The 22111-nt window shown below is 39.7% G+C and overlaps 2 protein-coding genes across 2 annotated transcripts; one reads left to right on the top strand and one right to left on the bottom strand.

The window, feature by feature from the left end:
- Positions 1-1491: 1491 nt before the first annotated feature.
- AGXT2 (alanine--glyoxylate aminotransferase 2) lies at positions 1492-14489 on the bottom strand. The gene is made up of 13 exons (XM_009809286.2): positions 14439-14489; positions 13834-14018; positions 13396-13519; positions 12183-12277; positions 10963-11056; positions 9791-9884; positions 8660-8760; positions 7472-7564; positions 6519-6651; positions 5750-5838; positions 3567-3716; positions 3108-3206; positions 1492-1602 (listed from the first exon to the last, which is right to left on the bottom strand). Exons 1-13 carry the CDS (start codon positions 14472-14474, stop codon positions 1492-1494), a joined length of 1404 nt encoding a protein of 467 aa, XP_009807588.2. The 5' UTR covers positions 14475-14489.
- Positions 14490-15683: 1194 nt separating this feature from the next.
- Positions 15684-16253, top strand: LOC132320684 (basic proline-rich protein-like). The gene has a single exon (XM_059833427.1). It carries the CDS (start codon positions 15684-15686, stop codon positions 16251-16253), a length of 570 nt encoding a protein of 189 aa, XP_059689410.1.
- The last annotated feature ends 5858 nt before the right edge of the window (positions 16254-22111 follow it).

Consider the following 22111-nt stretch of genomic DNA (forward strand, 5'->3'; position numbering starts at 1 on the left):
GCAAGGGCTGTAGTATGTTGTTTAGGAAAACCCTTGATTAGAATTTTCCAGAAGCATGGATCTTGCATGAACTAAGTTCCCCTGAAGTTTCACCTTGTCACACAAAGTGGCAGCATCCTCTCCTTCCCCCACAAGTTGATGTGGTACCTTGATTGGGTCAAGGAATTATTCAGATGTTAAAATTTGAATGCAAGTAAAATGATCACAGAATCACTGAAGTTGGAAAAGACCTGTAAGATCATCAAGTCCAACCATCAACCAAAAAAAAAAAACCCCACCTCCGTGCCCATTAAGCCATGTCCCACAATGATAAATGTACAGTTCTTGCTGACTGTCCACAACACCATTTTTTTTTGTTGGAAACCAAAGGATGTAGTGAACTGAAACATTATGTAAGAAAGACACGTGGCATCTTCATCAGCGTTTGCATCTTTGTTAAATGACTGATGGGTGTGCTGTGCAATGCCAAAAGCAGAAGGAAAAGAAAAGCGTATTTTGGAGGGGACGATGACTGGATTAGAGCCCCATCGTAAAAATAATTACTGTAATTAGAAACTTTTCAACTTTTCTGCACACACACATTTTTTTCATGCTCTAATTACAGTGTATCCTTGTAGTAAGGGTAAACAGTTTTAACTCTGTTTGAAACCACCAGTTGGGTTCTGCTCAGGGTGGTTCTCAGCCAGAGATTGACTATGCTTATGTAAATGAAATCTCACAGACTGAACCCTACAGTATTACTTTTTGACTTAAATTTTTTTCTTATTTAAATAAAAACAAATGCTTTATCATGTGTGTGTTTTACAAATGCTTGTATGTACTGGGTATAAATGGCAAGGTTTTTGTAGCGGGGGTGGGGGCAGCAGCGACTGCTGTGGAAGGCAGGCGGGGACTGCCCTGCCCTGATCCCAGCCTGCTCTGCAGCAGGCCCACCGCACACCAACACTCAGCCACTCGGGAGCATGTGGTTCTTCTGTGAAAAATGTATTTAAGAACGAACAGTAAACACTGCAGTACAAAGGAACACGGCCAGAGCACCAGGAGTCACACCATGGCAGCACTGGGACCACTCTCAAGGGGACTATGGTTGCTACAAAGTCCAAACAGCACGCACTTCCCCTAAACAACTTTATTAATTTGCTGTTACTCTTTCTAACAATTACCAGGTTTTTTTATGATTTTCATAGATGAAAGGTGAGTATATATATCCCTCTTCATCTGATACCCAGTTAACCCAATCAGGGTTTTTTATGCTAAGGCAAGAATAGGGGTGCAGCCAATACATGACACCACTGTAGAACTGAACTGTCTGTTTGCAAGAGATTATAGCATATTCTTTGTTAACACTGGCTTTCTCAGGCTGCTCTTACAATAGCGAACAAGTATTCATCTTCAGACTATGATTTTCTCATCCACTGTAGATCAGTGCAGAGTCTGGGTGGCAAGTATCAGGGGTTCTCTGTGCGTCTCATGTACGGAAACAAATCAAGTCTATTTTGCAGCTGCTCTTTCCATGTGTCTCTGTAAAGCAGAATGAAATACTTCCACAGCAAAGTCGACATCCTTTTTAGTAATGCACATAGGAGGTTTAATTCTAAATGTCTGAGAAGAGAGATAAAAAAAAAATAAATCCTTAAAATTGTATGGAAAGAATACAGTTTCTAGCAGCCCATCTAGGTCAGCACTCACCTTCTGCTCAAAAAAATCTAACCAAAAGTGTGAAAATATATAGGAGAACAGCAGCGCAGGGACTGCAGCTTCTGATAAACGCACTCTGAAGTGGGGCAATTTTGGACTTGACTGCATCCAACTCCCCACTCCACTCTTGTGACAAAGCAACTGCCTCCAAAAGAGACCTGACTAAAGTAGACGATGTTTTGCAGCTGTTATTCCAGATAGAGCTAGTATAAAACCTTAGGTGGGTTTGTCCTAAGAAAGAACAGAGACATAGGTGCATTTTCCTTTTTGGCAGCTTTGCCACAGGGAAAAGTATCTATTGAGAGTGGCAGCCTCTTGCGTTCTGTCAGCTGATTTGCTGTTACAGGCTTTTTTTAAGGCTTCTAAGAGAATGTATTATCAAAGAATCACTAAATGCTAACTTTCAGTTAGGGTACTATAGCTTGAATGCATGTTGATCAGGAAGGGATATATGCATAGTTTAACTTCTCAAGAACTTACGTTCTTAAATCCAAATGGTTGATCTGTATTATAATGTTTACAAGAGTGTTTAATTTCCCTAAGAATTTTAAACTTTCAGTTTAAATTTTTCTGTTATCATATCCCAGGACTTTATGCAGCAAGAGTGGAATAATGGCCTCTCCCACCCACAGCACCCAACTGATAAACAGATAAACAGCACTGTCATGAAACAGAATCAGATTTTACTACACTCTGAGCTGCAGCCTGTTAGTCTGCGACTCATGGAAGAACCGATGAGGTGACAGATGCAGCGTCCCACCTATTTTAGCCAGCCTTCATCTATCTTATACACAAGCTGCTTCCTCTGTGTCAGTAGGCTTCACTGATCTGACCAGCCCTGAGGCAATTCTCCTCTAGTAACTCGAATGCTGTAAGAAGCTGGTGACACAGTGCCCTGGGTACAGCATGGTGCATCTTCAATTGCTGTGGGCTGATGCCCATTCACATGCAATTCTCACTTTTGTGTGGCACTGCTGAACTCACTTTTCCTTTTTTTTTTTAAATTACCATATAGGTGGAATGCTACCAGCTCTCCAGAATGAAAGAACTAGCAAAACCGAACTTGTTCTGTGCTGACAGGTCAGGCGATAACCAGAACAGTAGCAAAGACTTAGCAGACCTGAATATTGCTGATTTCTTCTAATTTACACACGTTATAGTACACTCCTTTTCTAGGGGAGGTTGTCTCTCTAAAGGAAAACCGCATGCTTAGAGCTAGTTCAGCACACTTGAAAAGAAACAAATAGCTTCTGGCCAATTTGTAAATTACGCAAAATTAAACGGAGCTAGTTACTAAGAGTACATTTTCTAGTTTATTTACTAAACTAAAGTTAATCTAGCTTGAGGGAAACAGGATGTAGTTCATGAGGACAGAAAATAAGCTCTATGTATAACCAGAGGTTCACTACCTGACTGTAGAGTCCTCCTCTGCCAATCAGAACCCCCATGTCTTTACAGTCCTCCCAGATCTGATTGATTTCTTCAGCTGGAAGAGGGTGGCGACTGTCCTACGGAAAATGAACATTAAACTTCACTTAGATATCCTAAATCAGTTCTATGAAAAAGATGTATATTCTAGTCTCTCCAATAAATTCCACCCCCATCTCTGGCTGAAAACATTAGCTGCATAATTTATCTGTTTTCTAAGATGAGTTTATGTAATTAAGGTACACAAGTCACTGTTTACTCAAAGTTTGTGAAATATTTGAAATGCTGCAATGTTCTGGCTCTTTTTTAGCCAGAGCAATGTTTTCTCACTTCACTAGCTGTTTTTTAACAGAAAATCTTCCTATTATTTCAACGGAAATAAAACGTGATAAAACTTTCAATGGAACTGTAAATTGAAAGGAATAAAGTAAATCACTAACCTTATCTGCCACCATTTCTACTCCAATCATAAGTCCCTTGCCACGGACATCTCCAACAATCTCAAATTTATCCCGTAGTTTAGCCAACTCCAGTAGCATATATGTTCCCACATCCTCACTGTTTTTTTGTAGGCCATCTTCTTCAATAGCCTGGTTAAAATGATGTAAAATTACAGTTTTGCATGAAAAGCTTCCAATATGGTCAGTTAATCCCCATTTAACTTGATGACACATTATGTTCATCTCCCTTCCTTGCAGACTATGTTCCCTCACTAATACAGTCCTTAAAGTTTTCTTCTTACAATCCTCTAATGGCATCAGAGTACAACTGAACATAGTATTTTGATGTTGCTGTGGCATTTTTCATGTTTTACTTATTATTCCATAAACATAATCCAGTAATTCATGCTCACTTGTAGTCATAACTAAAAAATACCTGACCAGCAGGATTATTTTCAAAATCTTACTAGAAATATTTTAATTCTTTCTCCAGTATCATGAGAAGAACGTAATTTGACAAGGCATACCTATGTGTACTAGGCAGCCTTTTAGGAAACAACTTGAGTGTTTTAATTAGATTCATCAATACCGTGCTTTTTAATCACAATCTTTTTTTTTGTTCCTTACTCTGCTTGCCTTAATCAAAGTTCTGACATGCAGCCAGCTATCAGCACTGACACACACAAACCATTTTATGAACTTATATTTGCATTAAGAAAAGTCACATAAAAAAACCAAAAAAAACCCACATAGAGAAGTTACAGTGAGTGCTTCTCCTTTTTATTTTCTTTTTTTTTCTTTTCTTTCAACTCCATTTTATTCTTCCTGACTCTGACAACCTCCTTGGAGCCCGGATCTGAAATAAGTCCAAGTTACTTCAGAGGCAAAAAACCCCAAAACATGGGTTCAGACTTTCATATTTGTAAACTGTTTTTTCAAAATGTTTTTATTTATATGATCAGTCATCTTACAAAATACCTTAAAAAAACCCTCCAAAACACTCAGGAAAGTAACATGAGCAGAAACAGTGTCTGCTGTAATGAAGTGAGATTAAAGGAAAAATGGCCTCTACATGGCCAAGACAAATTAAATAGCGACCTACTGCCCACTGACTGATTTTCTGCTGAATAATAAGTGAAATATGTTGCAAAGTTTTCTATTCACAGAATCATTAAGGTTGGAAAAGACCTGTAAGACCATCAAGTCCAACCATCAACCCACCACCACCATGCCCACTAAACCATGTCCCACAGTGCTAAGTCTACACATTTTTTGAACACCTCCAGTGACGGTGACTCCACCATCTCTCTGGGAGGCCTGTTCCAACGTTTGACCACTCTCTCAGTAAAGAAATTTTTCCTAATATCCAGGCTGAACCTCCCCTGGCACAACTTGAGGCCATTTCCTCTCATTCTATCGCTAGTTACGTGGGAGAAGAGACCAACACCCACCTCACCACGACCCCCATTCAGGTAGTCGTGGAGAGCGATAAGGTCTCCCCTCAGCCTCCTCTTCTCCAGGCTGAACAACCCCAGTTCCCTCAGCCGCTCCTCATAAGACTTGTGCTCCAGACCCCTCACCAGCTTTGTTGCCCTTCTCTGGACACACTCCAGCACCTCAATGTCCTTCTTGTAGTGAGCAGCCCAATACTGAACACAGTATTGTCTTTTTCATAAGGGATTTTTTTTCGAAAGGAATTCTGACCTGAAATATTTTTAACTACCTAGTCATTAAGGCTTTTTAGAGGTAAGGTAAAAGCTGTGGAATTAAAACAATTTTGTTAAGCATGTGTGCCAAACAATAAACTTGGTTTAGCTGAGTATTTGTGTAGTCCTATGGAAGAGTTAGCTAAGGCTTTTGAGAAAGTGCTTTCCTACATTTTTATTAACAAAGTAAAGAACAGAAGGGAGACAAAGAAAGATGATTCTGAAAACATAGACGACTCCTATTCTTGCTAAAGGGATGAAAATTTTGCAATGGAACTAACCAGGAATTTATTTTTTCCTACACATAGGGCACATTGGCCGTGTATGCATAATAGATGCATATGTTTATGCATTTTATACAGTTATTTAAACAATTGCCCACATATAACTTTGTAGTAAGAATAAATGTAAACATTTTTCATCTTTTGCTACAAGAAAGAGTGTGGAATGTACAAATTTATATAACATTCTCCCTACATCAAGAACTGCAGCTCCAACTACGCAGGCCAAAGGGCTTCCTCCAAATGTGTTAAAGTGAAGGTTTTGAGCCAAGGAACTCGCAATCTCTAAAAGAAAAAGAATAACATTGATTACTCTTACAGTTGCCTTATGTTTGGTAACAGTACTTATCTGCTCTAACTTAACTGTTTAGTTAAATTTGCTGTGCTTCAACCCCGATTGTACTGGAAACAACGGAATAGAAAAATTCTGTTTTTTTCCTGCAAGTAGTCTGTGCAAAATATGACTATTTCCCAAAACTACAGTGTCTAGCAGATGCTAAAACCAGACTTTTTTAAAAAAGTCACACTTCTAACATATGCTATCAGTTGTCCCCTTAAACTGACATTTACAAATTTTCTTCACTGGATTCAGCCAGTCATTTGTATGAATCAAGTAGCAGGTAGGCATGTTGCCTTGTATACTCGCGGTACATCGATTAGTAAAAAGGTGACCTCAGTGAGGATTTCCAGGATCTATTCCCAGCTCTGCCAATGACTCACAAGCCCATTCCTGCTTCAGTTACAAAACTAACCCCATCTAAATAAAGCTTTGCACTGGTATAGCACAGCACTTGGTAAAACAAATGAGTAATGAGAATCCAACTCATTTGTCAAAAGACAGATTGAGACGAAGATTATTAATCAAGCTCAGCTGTTTGAACACCCATCTCTCCAGTAAGTAATTATTGTATAGTGTATTTTGTACTTGCTCCATTTTAATCCTTAGCAGAACAGAACACTTATACCTTTTGTTGTAACAACAGCTGCCATTGGAAAGCCATTACCAATTCCTTTTGCCAAAGTAACAATGTCAGGGACTACATCATGTGTTTGAAATCCCCAGAAATGGCTGCCTGTCCGTCCAAATCCTGTCTGTACCTTTCAAAAGAAAAATCCAGAGAAACCCCCATCACTTTCTCACATTTTACAATATGGTTTCTTTTTCTTGTCTTTCTATTGTTCCTGGTTTGCATTAAACTGTAACTACACCTGGAGTCAAGTTGTATTAGGATCCTTATTCAGATGGCTTTGAACAAAACATTATTTATTGTAATTGGGTTTTGCTTTCACATATGAAAGAGATAACATGTCACCATGTCTTAGGCATGGTGAGATGCAGAAATAAGCTGCAGCTTCCATTTCAAAATGGAGAGGGAATGCAGCTGCTTATCACGTTTCAAAAATACAACCCCATGATTGCTGATTTCTACCACTGCAGTGTTTGAGGTACATATCACCGTCACTTTGAAGCATTTGCTACTATTTAAAAATAACTTTAGCTAAGCAAATTCTATTTATAAAATGTATTTGCACAAGTATAGCAATGAACTTCCTTCTAGTTTGTGTATGCCAACAACAATCATAACAGCAACTGTTACTGTGTCACACCTCACATCACAGCTGGCATTTATAAGCTGCATATTTGTATAAATTTACTGCTCCCAAAAGTTAAGGGCTGAAGTCTGCTACTAATATTACCTGTGTCTAAAATCAGAATACCACATAGCAGAATAAAAACAGTAAAAACTGGGAGGCTCCTAAGCTTGGAAAGATGCACGGTGTTAAACATAAGCTATGAAATGTATAGCATTTAATTTTGATTATTTCCAGGCTTCCAGTTTGCATTCTCTTAGATTCTTTTAAGATGACTTTCAGAGGTAACCCAAACGCTAGAGTTCTTATGTAAAAAAAAACTCACTTCATCTGAAATACAAATGCCCCCTCTTTCCCGTACTAGCCGATAAGCTTCCTTTAAGAAACTTCTTGGGTACTGAACAGCTCCATTAACACCCTGCCAAGACAAAAAAGACAATGTCTTCAGGAACAAACAAGGAAACAGGAGTTCCACTGTGTTACTATCCTACAATAAGAAAAAATACCAGCAGCCCTCAGGTAATAGCAAGACTGTTGTCTCAAGTTTCTGGCTTCAGCAGTGAAACTGCTTCAAAAAGTTCCTGCTCAGGTCACTCATTCCCGTTCCACAGGGCAGTTCGCTGTTCCACTAGTTGCGCTGGTAAAAATGTTTATGAGGCCATACTGTAAACTGGATCACTGTAAGACAGAATTAATTAAAGATAAACTGCCAAAACAAGTACCTTCAAAAACCTACACGCTGAGAACCCAGAAACTGTGTTTGATGACAAAGTTAACAAGAGAATTCACATCCCTTTTTTGGGGGGTTTAAAACGTTTCCTCAATTTCTGTTCACCTTCCCAGTTTCCATTTGAATCAGAAATTCCACTCTACACCTGGACTGCAAGAGCTTCTTAAGACTAAAGTATGTAAAGGCTTAGAAGACAGCAAAAACAGAGAACAGCTCCAGTTTTCTCTGTGTTCACAATTCTCACATTTTTTTTCTTCCATTTACTGTTCCCACGATACATTCTCCATTCTTCCTATTTAAGAACCGCATATAAAGCAGTTCTGAAACCTGGATGAAGCACCAAGACAATGAATCCTGTGGCCACCACTTGCTGGACAGTTGCTAAAAGTATAGGGGACAACATGGCTGGGAAGGTGGAAGGGGGACTGAGTCAAAGTTTATAGAAACAGTAGAGAAAAGCAGTATGAAATTTGGAAGGAGGTATTAGAAGCTAAACAATAGCATGCTCCATATTCACTCTTTAAATGCAGAAGAAGTATGTATGTTTAATAATGATTCTCTGTTTAATTTAACTTCATAAGCAAAATTCTAGCTCCACTGAAATCAGTGACAAAAGCTGAAATTTTAAGACAGTGCATCCATTCTTTCTAATATTTAAGGTGTTTAAGGCATTAAAAAAGAAAATCAGCAGAAGTCTCTGTTTAGGATGTAGCTAAAGCATAACAGATTTGAGTGTTTCACACTATTTGTGCTATTACAACTGAGAAATGGCAAACTACTTACTTGAATTGGTTCAGCGATGAATCCAGCTATTGTCTTTGGCACTGAGGTATTCAGAGTATCTTTGAATTGTTCAATGTACTGGTCATTGGCATGACATACACCTGTTCACAGAAGAAATATTTTAAAGAGGATTTACTTAAAATGACACAAAACTAGCTTAAAAACATGAAATTACACATCTGAGCAACAACTATTATCTGACTGCATGGTAAATATCACCTCTCAAATGCACAATGAAAGCTTAAACATTAAAGGAGAGAGGCCGTTATTTTCTCTTAAACCATTAATACTCTAAGGAATGCCAGTTCCAAAACAGCAAGACAAAGCTGCCAGACAATAAGATGTTGCACATTATACAGGTCAGTAAGCTGTAGGTTAGAGAAAGTCTGTGAATCACGCACATCAGCAGAAGGAATAAGCTGACATTTTCCCAGGGGTTAATAAATATCAGCATAAGACATAAGGAATTGTTAGGTTAGTGCAGGTATGAGGATTCTGGAGAACACAGCTGCATATCAGTCTATACTAAAATAAAGAACAGAGCAATTAGTATAGCTAATGCTCCCACTCACTAGGGAGGGCAAAGCTAAAAAGAAATCATTCTGTTATGTATGCATGTGAATTAAAATACTGAAAAGCGCCTGTTGAAACAGTGGCAAAAAAATACTGTAATTGCTGTTAACAGGAAAGCAGTAGAGGAGCTTTCACACCGTGCTGCCTATGGAACGTTTTGCCTATCACTGGCTTCAGGTTGTTCACACTATTCATATTATTCCAAAACAAAAGCTGGAGAGCTGTCAAAACTTCAGAAACAGCAGAAAACACCAATCAACATTTGTGTTCTTCCAGATGTGCTAAACTGAGTTCCAGAGCTTCCAGAGCTGATCATGACAAACGCTGGAAAAAAAGGCTGGGATTTTAAAACTAAATCTGAGAATATGAGGTGTCATCTGCCCAAAGTTTTTCTCAGTGGGAAGCAGGTACCTGAGGTTCTCTGCAATACTTCCTTTGGTTGCCCTTGCAAATCCTAACCAAAGGTCTACCTCTCTTGAGGACGTAAATATAACCTATTTCCACAGCCCACTAGTATTCTCTAATCTAAAAGCCCAATACTTTCTGTCATTGACCAACCTTCCGAACAGCTGCATTTTCGAACAGTTTGCACTGGAGAATCTCTACAATGGCTGCCTCCCCATGGACCACGAAAAACATCTGGTAACATTGTCTGTCAAGCATAAGAGAAATAGCTACAGATCTGATGATACCTTTCTAAGAGATGTTTTGATTGTACTTAGGGATGACTAATGAAAAAAAACTAAAAAAAGTCTGTTAGAGTCAAAGGGGCATACCTAGTTCAAGCAACTTGTCTGAAGAACATTTGTGGAATAATACCAAAATTCCCCCTCAAGGAATGGTAGAACAGAGACAGAAGTTCTGGAAACAGTAAGTTTAGACTATTCCAGCAACAGTCACTCAACTGATAATTTCCTTTGTTTTACTTTTTAAGTTAGTCAGCAGTTTCAGGTATTTCAGAGTAATAGCAACATTTTTAGAGTTGCCGGTAGTAGTTCAATAATCCAAAGTATGATAAAAATCTGCAAAATATAGGAAGGCAGGCAGATCTAGCAGAGTAATTACAGGCTGGAAATTGGGAACTCCAGCCTTCTGAACCTGACTGCTGATGAAACACTCTGTGATTTCAGGCAACTCATTTATTGAGCCAGGTTGGGAGGCTGCTATAAAGGAGCCTTCCTATAGCCAGTGCTATGGCTGAGCTATCACCAGTACAGATCAGACTAGAAAATGACAGCTTCTAGCAGACAGAAAGTCATTTGCATCTACTCAAGGGCAGGGAGATAACGTATTGCCATTTATCGCCAGTGGAACCCCTTCACAGCTATGTCTCCTGTCTCGCTGAGATGAGGGACACAGGTTTTTTTCATTCCAGGAGAGGATCTACTTCAGAACAGCTGAAAGCAGCTTTGCACAGATTTGCAAAAACAAGAAAAGGGGTTCTGAGCATTATTATTTTGCACCTTACATAGACTTTCATGCAAGTACCAAGCATGACTAAAGCACTGTAAATCATGACCACTTGTGTTATGGCTGTCCCAACTCCAAATTAGCATAAGTAACTAAACGGAGAAGGAAAGGGGACTCTGGCTCTTGTGCTTACACAGCAGGAACAGCTACACTGCAGTTTAGTGACCATAAAGCTCTTTGAGAATAGAAAATGTACTAATTGTTGAAATATTCAAATAAACTGTTAGTTATCCAGGTTATTAAAAAAAAAAATATCTCACTGTTGAACAGCCAAAGCCATTGGCAACACCATGCTTATAAAGACCAATAGATGTCAATCCCAGCGTATAGGGGCTGCCTCCATGGTATGCTCCTCTGTGCAAACAAACAAAGCACATGAACATCATTCATTTCCAAGAAGAGACTGTAGCAATATTAGTTCTGAGAAGGCATACTTCTGAGCTACAAGTTACTGGGGAAAATGTGCATTGTTACACTCAAAACAAGAAGATTTCTACTGCCATTTTTTGCTCTGGTTTTGGAAGATCCATGACTGCCCATCTGCATTGGTTTCCTGAGATTTCTAATGTTAAAATAGTGAGGTAATGTTTGCAAGGGGAAGAGAACAATGACTGGAACCAACAGCAATTCAGACAGTGCCTCACAAAGTTCTGCTGTGGCACCTGAGCCCTACAGAGCAAACATCTCAGTTCTTTGAATCTTGGGAACTGCTGCTCTCTCCAACAGATGCTGCTAATCATTAAACTACATGGTGGTTTGCTGCCAGTTTTACACACAAATCAAAAGCTTGTTAATGAGAATATACAAGCTAGGTGGGTACCCAATGTTCTGTCAAATAGAATAACAGAAAAATACAGCTCTTCATAACAAGGACTTTTATTCTAATATTTGAGGCTGCCTGGGATGCACAGTAAAGAGAAGAACTGCTTACACTGCTGCTTACATAGCACCCACCCCTGCACCAACTCTGTCGTTACGCCAGAAGATCTGTTTGTGTACCTGTACAATGAACTATGGTTCAGGGATCTGGCAGAAAAATAAGGCAGCAAAACAAAAAATCCTTCTGCCAGGTTAGCTTTCAGCCACAGCAGTTCCCTGCTGCGGTTCACTGCACGGCTATTCCAGAGGTACCTTTGTACTCCCACAAAGTGGGGTACTGCAAGGGTGGAATGGGGGAAGTAAGTAGCAATTGCTGAAGCCTGCTCTGGCCCTGAACGAACATCCACCAAGGCACACCCTGAATACAGAGACTAGACCCTTAAAGCAAAAATTGCAGGTTGTGTTTTGCATGTAAAGTAGTCCTAATACACTGTATCAAGTCGTCAACTCCTGTTTTACTCCTCTCTGTCAAATAAAGTAATTTTACAGCATTCTCCTCAGCAGATCTGGGGTTAAAAGAGTTCTCTATTATTTCCTGGTTTAGCCATATAGAGACTGATCACACACACAAATGAGTTTTGTAAAGATCTATCACCATTACCTGAAAGAGATGATGTCGAAGTTACGCGTATATAGCCTTGCCATGAACATAGCCAAATCATTGGCTTCTGACCCGCTGTTGGTTAGATAAACCACCTACGGGAGAACACTTACGATCAATACAGCACACAACCACCACCTTCTGGTTCAGCATCAGGCCATGTCACTTAGTAGGATTATGAGCTATAACCTATCACTACTGCAAGGTCACTTCACTGTAATAAAATTAATGTTGCTCATACACTACAGATGAGAACTAAGATCAAGCTGATCTGCTCAGGAAGAGTACAGAAAATCTTTAAGAGTTGGAGTCTTCAAGTTTTCCTAAGATGGAACAGTGATTCAAAGAAAAATGAAAGTGTCTGGGTCAAACTGAGCACGACTGACTAAATAGAAATAACCTTCACACAGGTAAAAGGAGCTGTATGGTGTCCCTACATGTTAGTTACTAGGAGTGACCTACACAGACACAACCATGGAACAGAAGAGGTAAGCAGAGCTTGCTTATTGGGAGCAAATGAGAATTTAGGGGGATATCCTGAATACAAGTTCTGAGATTTGAAAACAGCTCAAATTCTAATGTCACCGCTGTTGATTTTCAGAAGTGACTGAGATTCTCCACTGCTTGAACTATGCAAATGCTTTACATTTTTCATTTTTTTTTTAACTCTCCTTCCATTTCTGAGATTGTGATAGCTTCCCACTCTTCTGCTAACCTAATTTCATTTTATGACCGGTTTATTTTACCTGAAAGCAAACACAATATTTTTCTTACTGTTTCTGGGCATACGAAATGTGACATTTATGTGGTTTAATTTATTTAAATGTCAGTAAACCTCACTACACAAAGTACTGTCAAACACTTTTCATTGTTAGTTTTCATGAGATCACGCAAACTAAGGCTGGCTACATATAAGAATAGTTAACATTTTCTTAGTTCCTTCAGTAATTTTTAAGCTGGCAATGTCCTTTCACAGTGACAACTGGAAGGGGAGAACAGAACAGGAGCTTGGGATATTATGCTTGTCTGCATCTGGGTCTAAAGAAAAAGCCTTGAGGGTCATCATGCTCTCTTTATCTGACAGTCTGTAGTCCCATACAGGTTTTCTCTCCACAGATATTGTGGCTGTCATTTATTAAGTATAATATATTAAGTGTTTCTTACAAACAGACACCCCCTTCACCAGCTCCTGCTCCTGTCAGAAGCAAAATACCTTAAGTGGATCCGGAAGAAGAGAAGTTAGCTTTTCAGCATACTCTTGGATTGACGGGTGCATGTAGATATTAGTGGTATGCCACAGGCGAGCAAGCTGTTTCTGGGTAGCCATAGTTACCTTCCTGCACGTAGCACAAGAAGAGACAAAGAGACATGTGTTCAACACACATGTGCACACTTACATGCACACACCTACCTGTCACTAATTCTGAAAATGCAGATACTGCGCCATTTGCCAGAGGGATGAACAAACAGACAAAATTAATTAATGATTCAAAATGTAGTGGAAATTGACCTTAATATAAGACACACATGACTATTTAGTGAATTATAGTCTGGTTTTAGGCTCACCATACCACAGATTAACAAAGAACAAAACCAACATAGGTATCTCTTTCTGTATTTTATAGTATAAATCAAACAGTAACAAACTTACGGGTGACAGTGGCCAACACTGACAGTTACAATTCCGGCGAAGAGGTCAAGGTATCTTTGTCCTTCATAATCAAACAACCACTGCATATGTCCTTGATGCAGCAACAATGGCTTCTTGTAATACATTCGCAGCGAAGGAGAAATATTTTGTTCACGAATCTTCTGCATACGTTCATACGGATAGGACTGAGTGGAATAAAAAAGTCAGTATCCTTTTATGTTTTCTAAAGATCCAGACTAATGGAGCTGTAATAGATCACATAAATTACACAGCTGTCTACAGTGGCTGTTCACAGAATTAAGATTTTAACAAATTCTGGCACACAGAGGGTTCTACAAATCTCTGAAACTCAGCTTTTGAAATAAGACTGCTGTTCTGCACTTACCACTTCCTTTAAGTTTTTCAAATCAACAATTTAGCCGTAACTTACAGAATTGCCACACAGATACATCTATAGGTTATATCCTGGTTGTAACATAATTGGGTTTTGCTCAAACAAGCCAAGTTTATAATCATATTTAATGCACTCACTATAGCAGATGAGCCTATCACTCAGATCCAGTAATGCAGTCTTACTTAATTTCAGTGTAATATGTATGACTTACTTTGTATTTTTCAGGTACAAAATCACAAGGAGGCATTTTTGCTTGTGTGGAAACAGAGCTTTTCCATTTCTGCTGCCTAAAGGCAACTAGAAAATAGTAAGAGAATTATCAAACACTCATCAAAGTGCACATCTGAAAGAGTTTCTCAATAAGCTTGTCCACAGAACACACAAGCTACGGTCAAAGCAAGTGTGATTTTTTTTCTTTGTGAGGGATTTTCTTGGGGGAAAAAATAATTATGTAACATATCTTTGTAAAGGAAAAATATATGTCGATTAAAAAAAAAAAGGTGCTTCTCTCTTATCCGCTAAAACTTAGCGTTCAGTTTCACATAGACTTTTATTTTGACAGAAGAAGACTTAAAAAAAAAAAAAGCAGTTTCTAATACAAATTCTTATCTGGAACAACAAGAGCAGGAATCCTCTACAAGGGAGTAAGCCAGGAGCCCAGGGTGACTGCAGTACAGGCGGTGCTCTCAGGGACCAGGGTACAGTCCCAACAGAGCTGAACAAGGTGGGCAAAGCAGGGTCCACTGACAGTGCCCCACATAAGCGGAGGAGATGAATCAGGTCCAGGAGTCCAGTCAGGAGCAGCAGCAGATGGGGCCAGAGACAGGGCTGGAGACAAGGCTGCAACATAGGTCCAAGGTCCATCCAGGAGACAGGGCCAGAGCCTGGACTGGTGGCAAGGCTATACCCATGGCACAGGTGAGGCAGGGACTGAAGGCTCAGGGCTGAGCTGAAACAGGGCTCCTGGGCAGCAGGCACAGGCCCCTGGTGAGACTGCTCAGGGCAGACAAGGTGTGATCTGGGCCCTGACAACTCTCACTGGCAACTTCTGTCCTCTTTCCAAAATCCTGAAAACATCACACTGTCCTACCTTTCATTTAACTGGAAGTGTAATTAAGCAGGTATCAGGAAAGTTATCATTTAAATACATTCCCTTTCTGCATCCCTAACATTATCTGCTGAGAACGACACATTTATTTTTGAATGTCTAAGGTTTTAAACAACTTCTAAAACATTGAAATGTACATGACTGAAGAATAAAGTTTCCTGAAACAAGTTACATACACTGTCCCCTCCCTTACAACCACTTACAGCACTAACGAATTAATCATCTACAAGAGTCCAGTCTCAAAAATATTATTTAAAAACCGTAAGTTAGAGAAGTTCAGCCTTTGGCCCACTTTCAAAGGGATCTACAGCTACACTGAAAGTGCCTCTTTCCCCGCCACGTACAAACATGACGGTGCTGCAATCAAAACCCCCCATGAGAGCGGGCTTCCAGGGAGAAGCCCCGACCCCTTGCCAGGCCTCCTCTCCCGTCCCCGTCCAACCCGGCCAGCCCAGGCCTGCGGGGTCTTTCGGCTCCGGGCACAGCAGCTGCTCCAGCAGACCCCGGCGGAGCGAGCCCCCACCGCGGGAAGAGCCACCTCAGCCCCTCACGGCCCCGCGGAGCGCCCGCCCGGGCAACCGCGGCTGCCCCGTCCCGCCGGGACTGGGACGGCCGCTCCGCCCGGCTCCGCCACAGCCGCGCCGCCTCCCTTTATCGCGCCGGTCCCTTACCGCTGCCGAGCCGGCGGCTGCGCCCCCACAGCAGCGGCCCGAGCCCCATCGCCGCGCCGGCCGGGACCAGGGCAGCGCCGGGCCGAGGCCGCGCGGACCCGCCCCTCGCCCCGCCCCCGCGGAGCCCGTCCGCACGTGCCGGCGGGAGGGGCCGTTGCTGCGGCGTCGCGCGCAGCGGCCGTTGCCTGCGACGGCGGCCAGTGCTAACTGCTGTTACCCGGGGGCTGGCAGCTTCATTTTGGCGTGATCCCATTGTATCCCATCGTCAGTCGCCTTCTGCGCGTTAATTGAAAATGTGGTGGTGAGGGAGCGTGTGTTACCCGCCCAGGACAGGGGTGATTCCTGTGAGCGCTGGCCTCCCTCGCACCCCAGCGCCCCAGGCTGCGCTCGGCCTAGGCAGCAACGGGCGTGAGGCCGACCGGCAACACAAAGTCACATCAGGGAAAAGCCCAGAAGGAGGTGTTGCCGTTAAATACAGACGAGTGGATAAGGAGAAGTGGGAAGATGTCGTGAGAGGGATGGTTGATGACCCTTTTCTTTTTTTTTTTTTGCTTCCTCAGCAAAAAGTACTAGAACAACCTCCTACAAGGATGGGAAAACCGGGAAGCTTTCTGTTGCCTTCCTCAATTACCTTCCAGTTCCTCATAATACTAAAAGAAACAAGATTTGTGATGGCGTTCCCTAGAATGGTAATTGGCATACAGTGTAACTAGACACAATTGCCAGTGAAAGATACTTCACTATGCTTTCGGTGACCCTAGCAGTTCTAAGGCAGAAGGCTATGTCACCTATCCTGAGGGGCAGCCCCAGTTTTTCAGGAAAACTGCCTGATCTTGCTGCAGTGGGTCAGAGACTTGTACTTTTTACTAACCAGGGCAGTGCTTACATATCTTAGGACTCCCAAATGCTCAACCTTTCTCAATTAAACTTTACTTTTGCTAACTTGAAATCCCTGTACTTCAGTGATAAAAATCATTTTCATCAACACAAAGAGCCATAAAGAAGCATGAGACTAAATGTTATGACCCGGTGCACATCTGTGTTAACTGGTTCACTTGCTCTGTGCACGCAAAGTGGGTTAAACACATCTATTCACGGGACTGCCCACACGCAGAACAGTGGGAGCCCGTCCTACAGACTGTGCTGGATGTCTGGATTTTCCTTTTTATATGTCACATACTGGAATTGTTACATTTCATGAAGAAAGCTAGAACTTGTTAATTTTATTCAAGAACTTTTATTAAATTGAAATGCGAACACCATTGCAAAGAGATTTTACAATGACAAAAGATTGAAAAGTCCATCAGAAAGCTACAGATTTCAGAACAATATTGATCTTACCAGTGAAATCACTAACAGATTTTATTAAAGCCAGCATTTTCAATATTAAGAACTTAAAAAATACATTTTAAAGCATTTTCCTTCAGATACACTTAGAAACAATGAAGAATTCCTGAGCAACTATTTTTATACCAGTATTCTCCAATCAATGTACATACTGCATATGAAAACTATTTTCTATAATTTCTTAAATTTTAGAAATTTACAAAACATTTGGATCTTGTTCATAGAATAATTGTGCTTCAAGTCATTCTGTTGCTACAGTAATGACACTACGAAAACTTGGATGTTCCAGATTGCATACAAATTCTGAAATTGCAATGGAAAAAATGCCCAGCTTGTATTGCAAGGCTAGCAATGAAATGGTTTATGGAAATGGAAATAGGTTTGCTGTAAATATTGGATCATCTCTTTCTCTGCTGGAGAGTATACTGTTTATTCTGCATGTTATTCAGAACATGCAATTTAATTTATAAGTATGTTTCTTTGAGAGAGCTGCTGGCACAATTAAAGGCAAGGAAGTTCTAGAGACTTTTACCTGCACTTAACAACATGGCAGAAATTTGAATACATACAATGAGTTAATGACTGCTGACATGTTTTTTCTGGGCAGTACTTTTTCAGACCAGCACCCTCAGTACTGCTATATTTTACACAATGACTAAAAAAATACATGAAGAACAATATAAAGATTTCAGAAGCCCAGATAGTGCTGAGTATCTCTGAGCAATATAATGCATATGGAACTAATGATTGTATTATTCCAGATGATGAATGGTATTTGTAGTCAGAATAAAAAAATTACTTTCCAGGATGAAAAGTAAACAACACTAAAGCAGCTCAGGAGCTCTTTCTGAGTATAGCTGAGCAGTAGTTTCCTCTTCCTTTTGGAATGAAGGACGCAGGCATGACAATTAAGAGTAGTCTACAGCATTATGAATATTAAAATTATTTGACATCATTGTATTTCTGCATGTATTCCACATGTAGAAAAATCTGCCTCTTCCTAGACGTATAATTTTCTGTCCTACTGAAGAGATATTTTCTACAAGTGACTTCTACAAAGATTTCCAGCATCCTGTAAAAATTCTACTCAGTGCCACATGTCTGTAAAACTCTCCATTGCAGTCTTTGTAGGAATTGAAGTGAAATCTTTCCATTTTTACTGATGTCAAAATGAGGTGAAGGTACTCAGCAGCTCAAAAAAACAGACCCAAGAGCAGCATTGTCCAAAAAAAATGTTCAATAAAGACAAGGTCCAAGACAAGCAGCAGCATAAAGTAGAACGGGACGTTAAACCTTCCAAAAATAAAAGAGGGAGATGTAAAAAAAGACTTCCTTATATCTAACTGCTCTACGCACCAACGTCTTGAGTATAAGCCCAGCTTTTAGAATATTGGCAATGGCAAGATGCCACACAACTAACTCAGGTATTTCTTTAATTACTTTGGACAGATATAGTAGTTTCTCTTAAAAACTTAGCTTAAATGGGAGAGATGTATTTTAAAGCCTGACTTGGTAATTTTCAAAGTTTATCACCAAGACAGGGACTTTCCGATTAAGGAAAATGTTAAGAGATACATTGTCACAGGTGTAAACTAAACAATGCCCAGAAATGCCAAGAGACCATTTAGTAGTAGCCACAAAGTCCTTTTTCTCTTGGAGCTTCTAGTTTGTTACATTATCTTCAGTAAATAAAAAATATAGGAATGTTTAAGAATGATAGGCATATGTGTGAGACAATGTACATGGATAAATACACCTCATCTGTACATCTGTCTGAAAAATTGAAGGTTGCTTTTAAAAACAGCATGGTACACTTTATTTCTCTTGATTTTTTCCTTAGGAATGTAGGAAATGCAACAGCAGATCAGATGAGGGGTCTAGCTCTTCAAGTATTCTGTTTGCCTAGGACCAGTGTCAGATATGTGGAAGAAAGTCCTATAACTGATAGAAAGTGAATGACCACTTCTCATGTATAGGACTTTTTCTGGTTGTATATAATAGCTGATCCGTAGCAGCTGATTTCAGCATTTTGCCAACTCTTCAGCATTTAATAAGGCTTTACTACTTGTGTGGACTATCTCAGGTAGCTGTGCCTATTCCCACTTTTGATATAGAAGTATTTTCTTCTCTTCCTTTTTTCCTTACAAACTCATTTATCAGTCCTTTCAGTTCTACTAGTTCTCATTTATTCGTGCCTACTCTTACATTTGATTCTTTTGCTTCCATTTTCTGTGCTCTCTCCCTCTCTTCTCAGCTGTAGTCAAAATGCATGTTTACCCCCTCTAATTTCTCTAGTTACCTATGTACCATGCTATGGTGACTGTACTTCTCTTCCATTCTGCCACATGCAGCAACCATGTGCCTCTTCTCACAGTTAAGGTCTCTTTCTATCCCCATATATTATGTATTTCTGTATTCCATTTATCTTTAATCTCCTGCTTGACATACACAGGAAAGTCAAAGAAATTCCCTTATTTGTTTCAAAATGGTTTTCCAGGAAGGGCCACAAGATTGTTCCAATTAATGTAATTCAGTCCATCTTTCCACACCCACAGGTACTGGAGTCTGCATTTAGTATGAGTGTTTGAGATAGTTGACAGCAGGGCTAGTCTCCATTTTCACTCATTTAGGGACTGAGTTTGAAGACTGACATCTCAGGAACTCAGCTGAGAACAGGTCTTTCTGAATAGCAAGTTTTGATAATTGCTTAGTTCCATTGCTGAATCAGAGCATCTCTAACAACTCGCCTCATTGAATCCTAGCGAGCTGGGCACACAGGCAGTGGCAAAAAACTTTTCAGCCTAGGAAAGGGACTGATGCTTGGCTGCCAAGCTGGTCAGTATGGCTTTCCCTATAAGATGGAATTTTCTCTGTTATTTTTTCATGTTAAGAACATTTCATTTTGCTACACATCTCAAATATCCCCTCCTAGTTAGTTAACAAAAATAATTTGAACATTACAAATAAGATTTTTTAAATCTTGTTAGAATGATTCACAATTTGACACACAAAGTAAAATGCTTTTGTCTGCCTCTTTAAAGGGAGCAAAAAAATAATCTGAGGTAGCAATTCTTTGAGAATATGATGCCTGATCTCGCGACACTTTTTCATTTCATTTGTCTTTATGGCTTTGTAGAAGATGTCTAATATCTATCAACTGGCTTAGATGACTTTGGTTTCCTTGCACAACACCTTCAAATTGTTTACAGTTAATGAAAAATTATGAAACACATTTACAGGCTTCATAATGTGAACCCCACATATACAATGCACAAAAACATTCTGCTTATTCATTTTGAACATCTGCTGGTACTACACTTTAAATACTTAAATGACATTTAAAGCAACTGTGTATTTTCCAGCCATTTAAACAGACACACAAACAGATATACCACAGAATTCACTGCTTTAACATAAATCAATTATCATTACATATTTGTTTTACAGTTTGTTCCATAAACACATATATCCTCTTACTGGTATTATATAAGGTCAGTTTACTGCATTTTTATTGAATAATCTTTGTAGTTACATAGTATCATCAAGGCTATTCTTCAAGCCTGCTTTTTATGTCACAGTTTTGGGAGCTCATGTCCCACTTCAATAAGTCATATTTCTTTAAAAGTCAGGAATATTACACTGAAATACTAAAATTGTACATCAAACATGTCTTTGCCAGAGAAAAAAGTCTAATTAGAAGATTTAAGATAATGAGTCACATTTGTCAATACTGTAGAAAAACTGTTAATAAAATTAGTCTGAGTCCAAAGGAAAGGTAATTAATTAAAAATATAGATATTTGATTTTATGACTTCTATAAAATTAATTAATTCTGAAGAGCCTTTATGCTTCCTTTTAGGGCTTTTATGCTACTAAAAAGTAATTGATACTTTAAGTGACACATGCATAAATTTGTCATTGAACACATAATTCAAACTTTTCAAATAATTATTCCAAGTGAGAAATTTGACTAATATTGCAAGAGCTAGAGGGCTAATCCCTGTTCCTGGGATAAATTCTCTTACATACTTCATCCCTCTGTATATGAAAGGAGGTGTCGAGAGCCTGTTATTCCCCACTGGTGTGTCATAATTTTACAACAATCGACTGTGTACAACTGCGGCAAAATCTCATCTATTTCCTAATAAAAAGCTATTCCTTAAAGAACTGCAAGCAAAAATATTGTTGCAAACAGAAAGAATGAAGTATTTTAACATGCAAAGGCCCACACACTTAGCTGATGGTTATTCTGATTTTACAGAACAGCAGTTTATTCTCTTCTTATTGTACTTTCAGATGTTAAAGGCCACTTTCAGAAGGTGTTGCTCCCACCTTGGGAGTAACAAGCTGTTTTGGAAAATAAAAGCAAATCCAAGGGAAAAATAATCAACCTGCACATTTGTTCAGCTTAAAGAATGAAATACATGTATGAAAATTGTGTTCAAATTGTGTTTAGCTAGCAAATCCCTCAAAAAGCTTGGCTACCTCAGAGCAACGTGCAAATGCGCCTTTTCTCTTTCTATGTGGATTACTGGAGGTACGCATATAGATACCTACAGTTAGGCAGAATGAATCATACACTTAAAATCTGCTAAAAGTTGTGTCTGTTTGCCTCAGGTCCAAAGTAACCGGTATGACAGCAACAGCCTCCTGACACCTTATCCCATGCTTTCTTTGGTTTGTAACATCTGTGTGGTCACCTGTGTTTTACCCTAAGATATCCACTACATAAGGAAAACCTTTAGGCTGTGGCTTGAT

This window comes from Gavia stellata, chromosome Z (assembly GCF_030936135.1).
Source record: "Gavia stellata isolate bGavSte3 chromosome Z, bGavSte3.hap2, whole genome shotgun sequence".
In the NCBI taxonomy this organism is placed as follows: domain Eukaryota; kingdom Metazoa; phylum Chordata; class Aves; order Gaviiformes; family Gaviidae; genus Gavia; species Gavia stellata.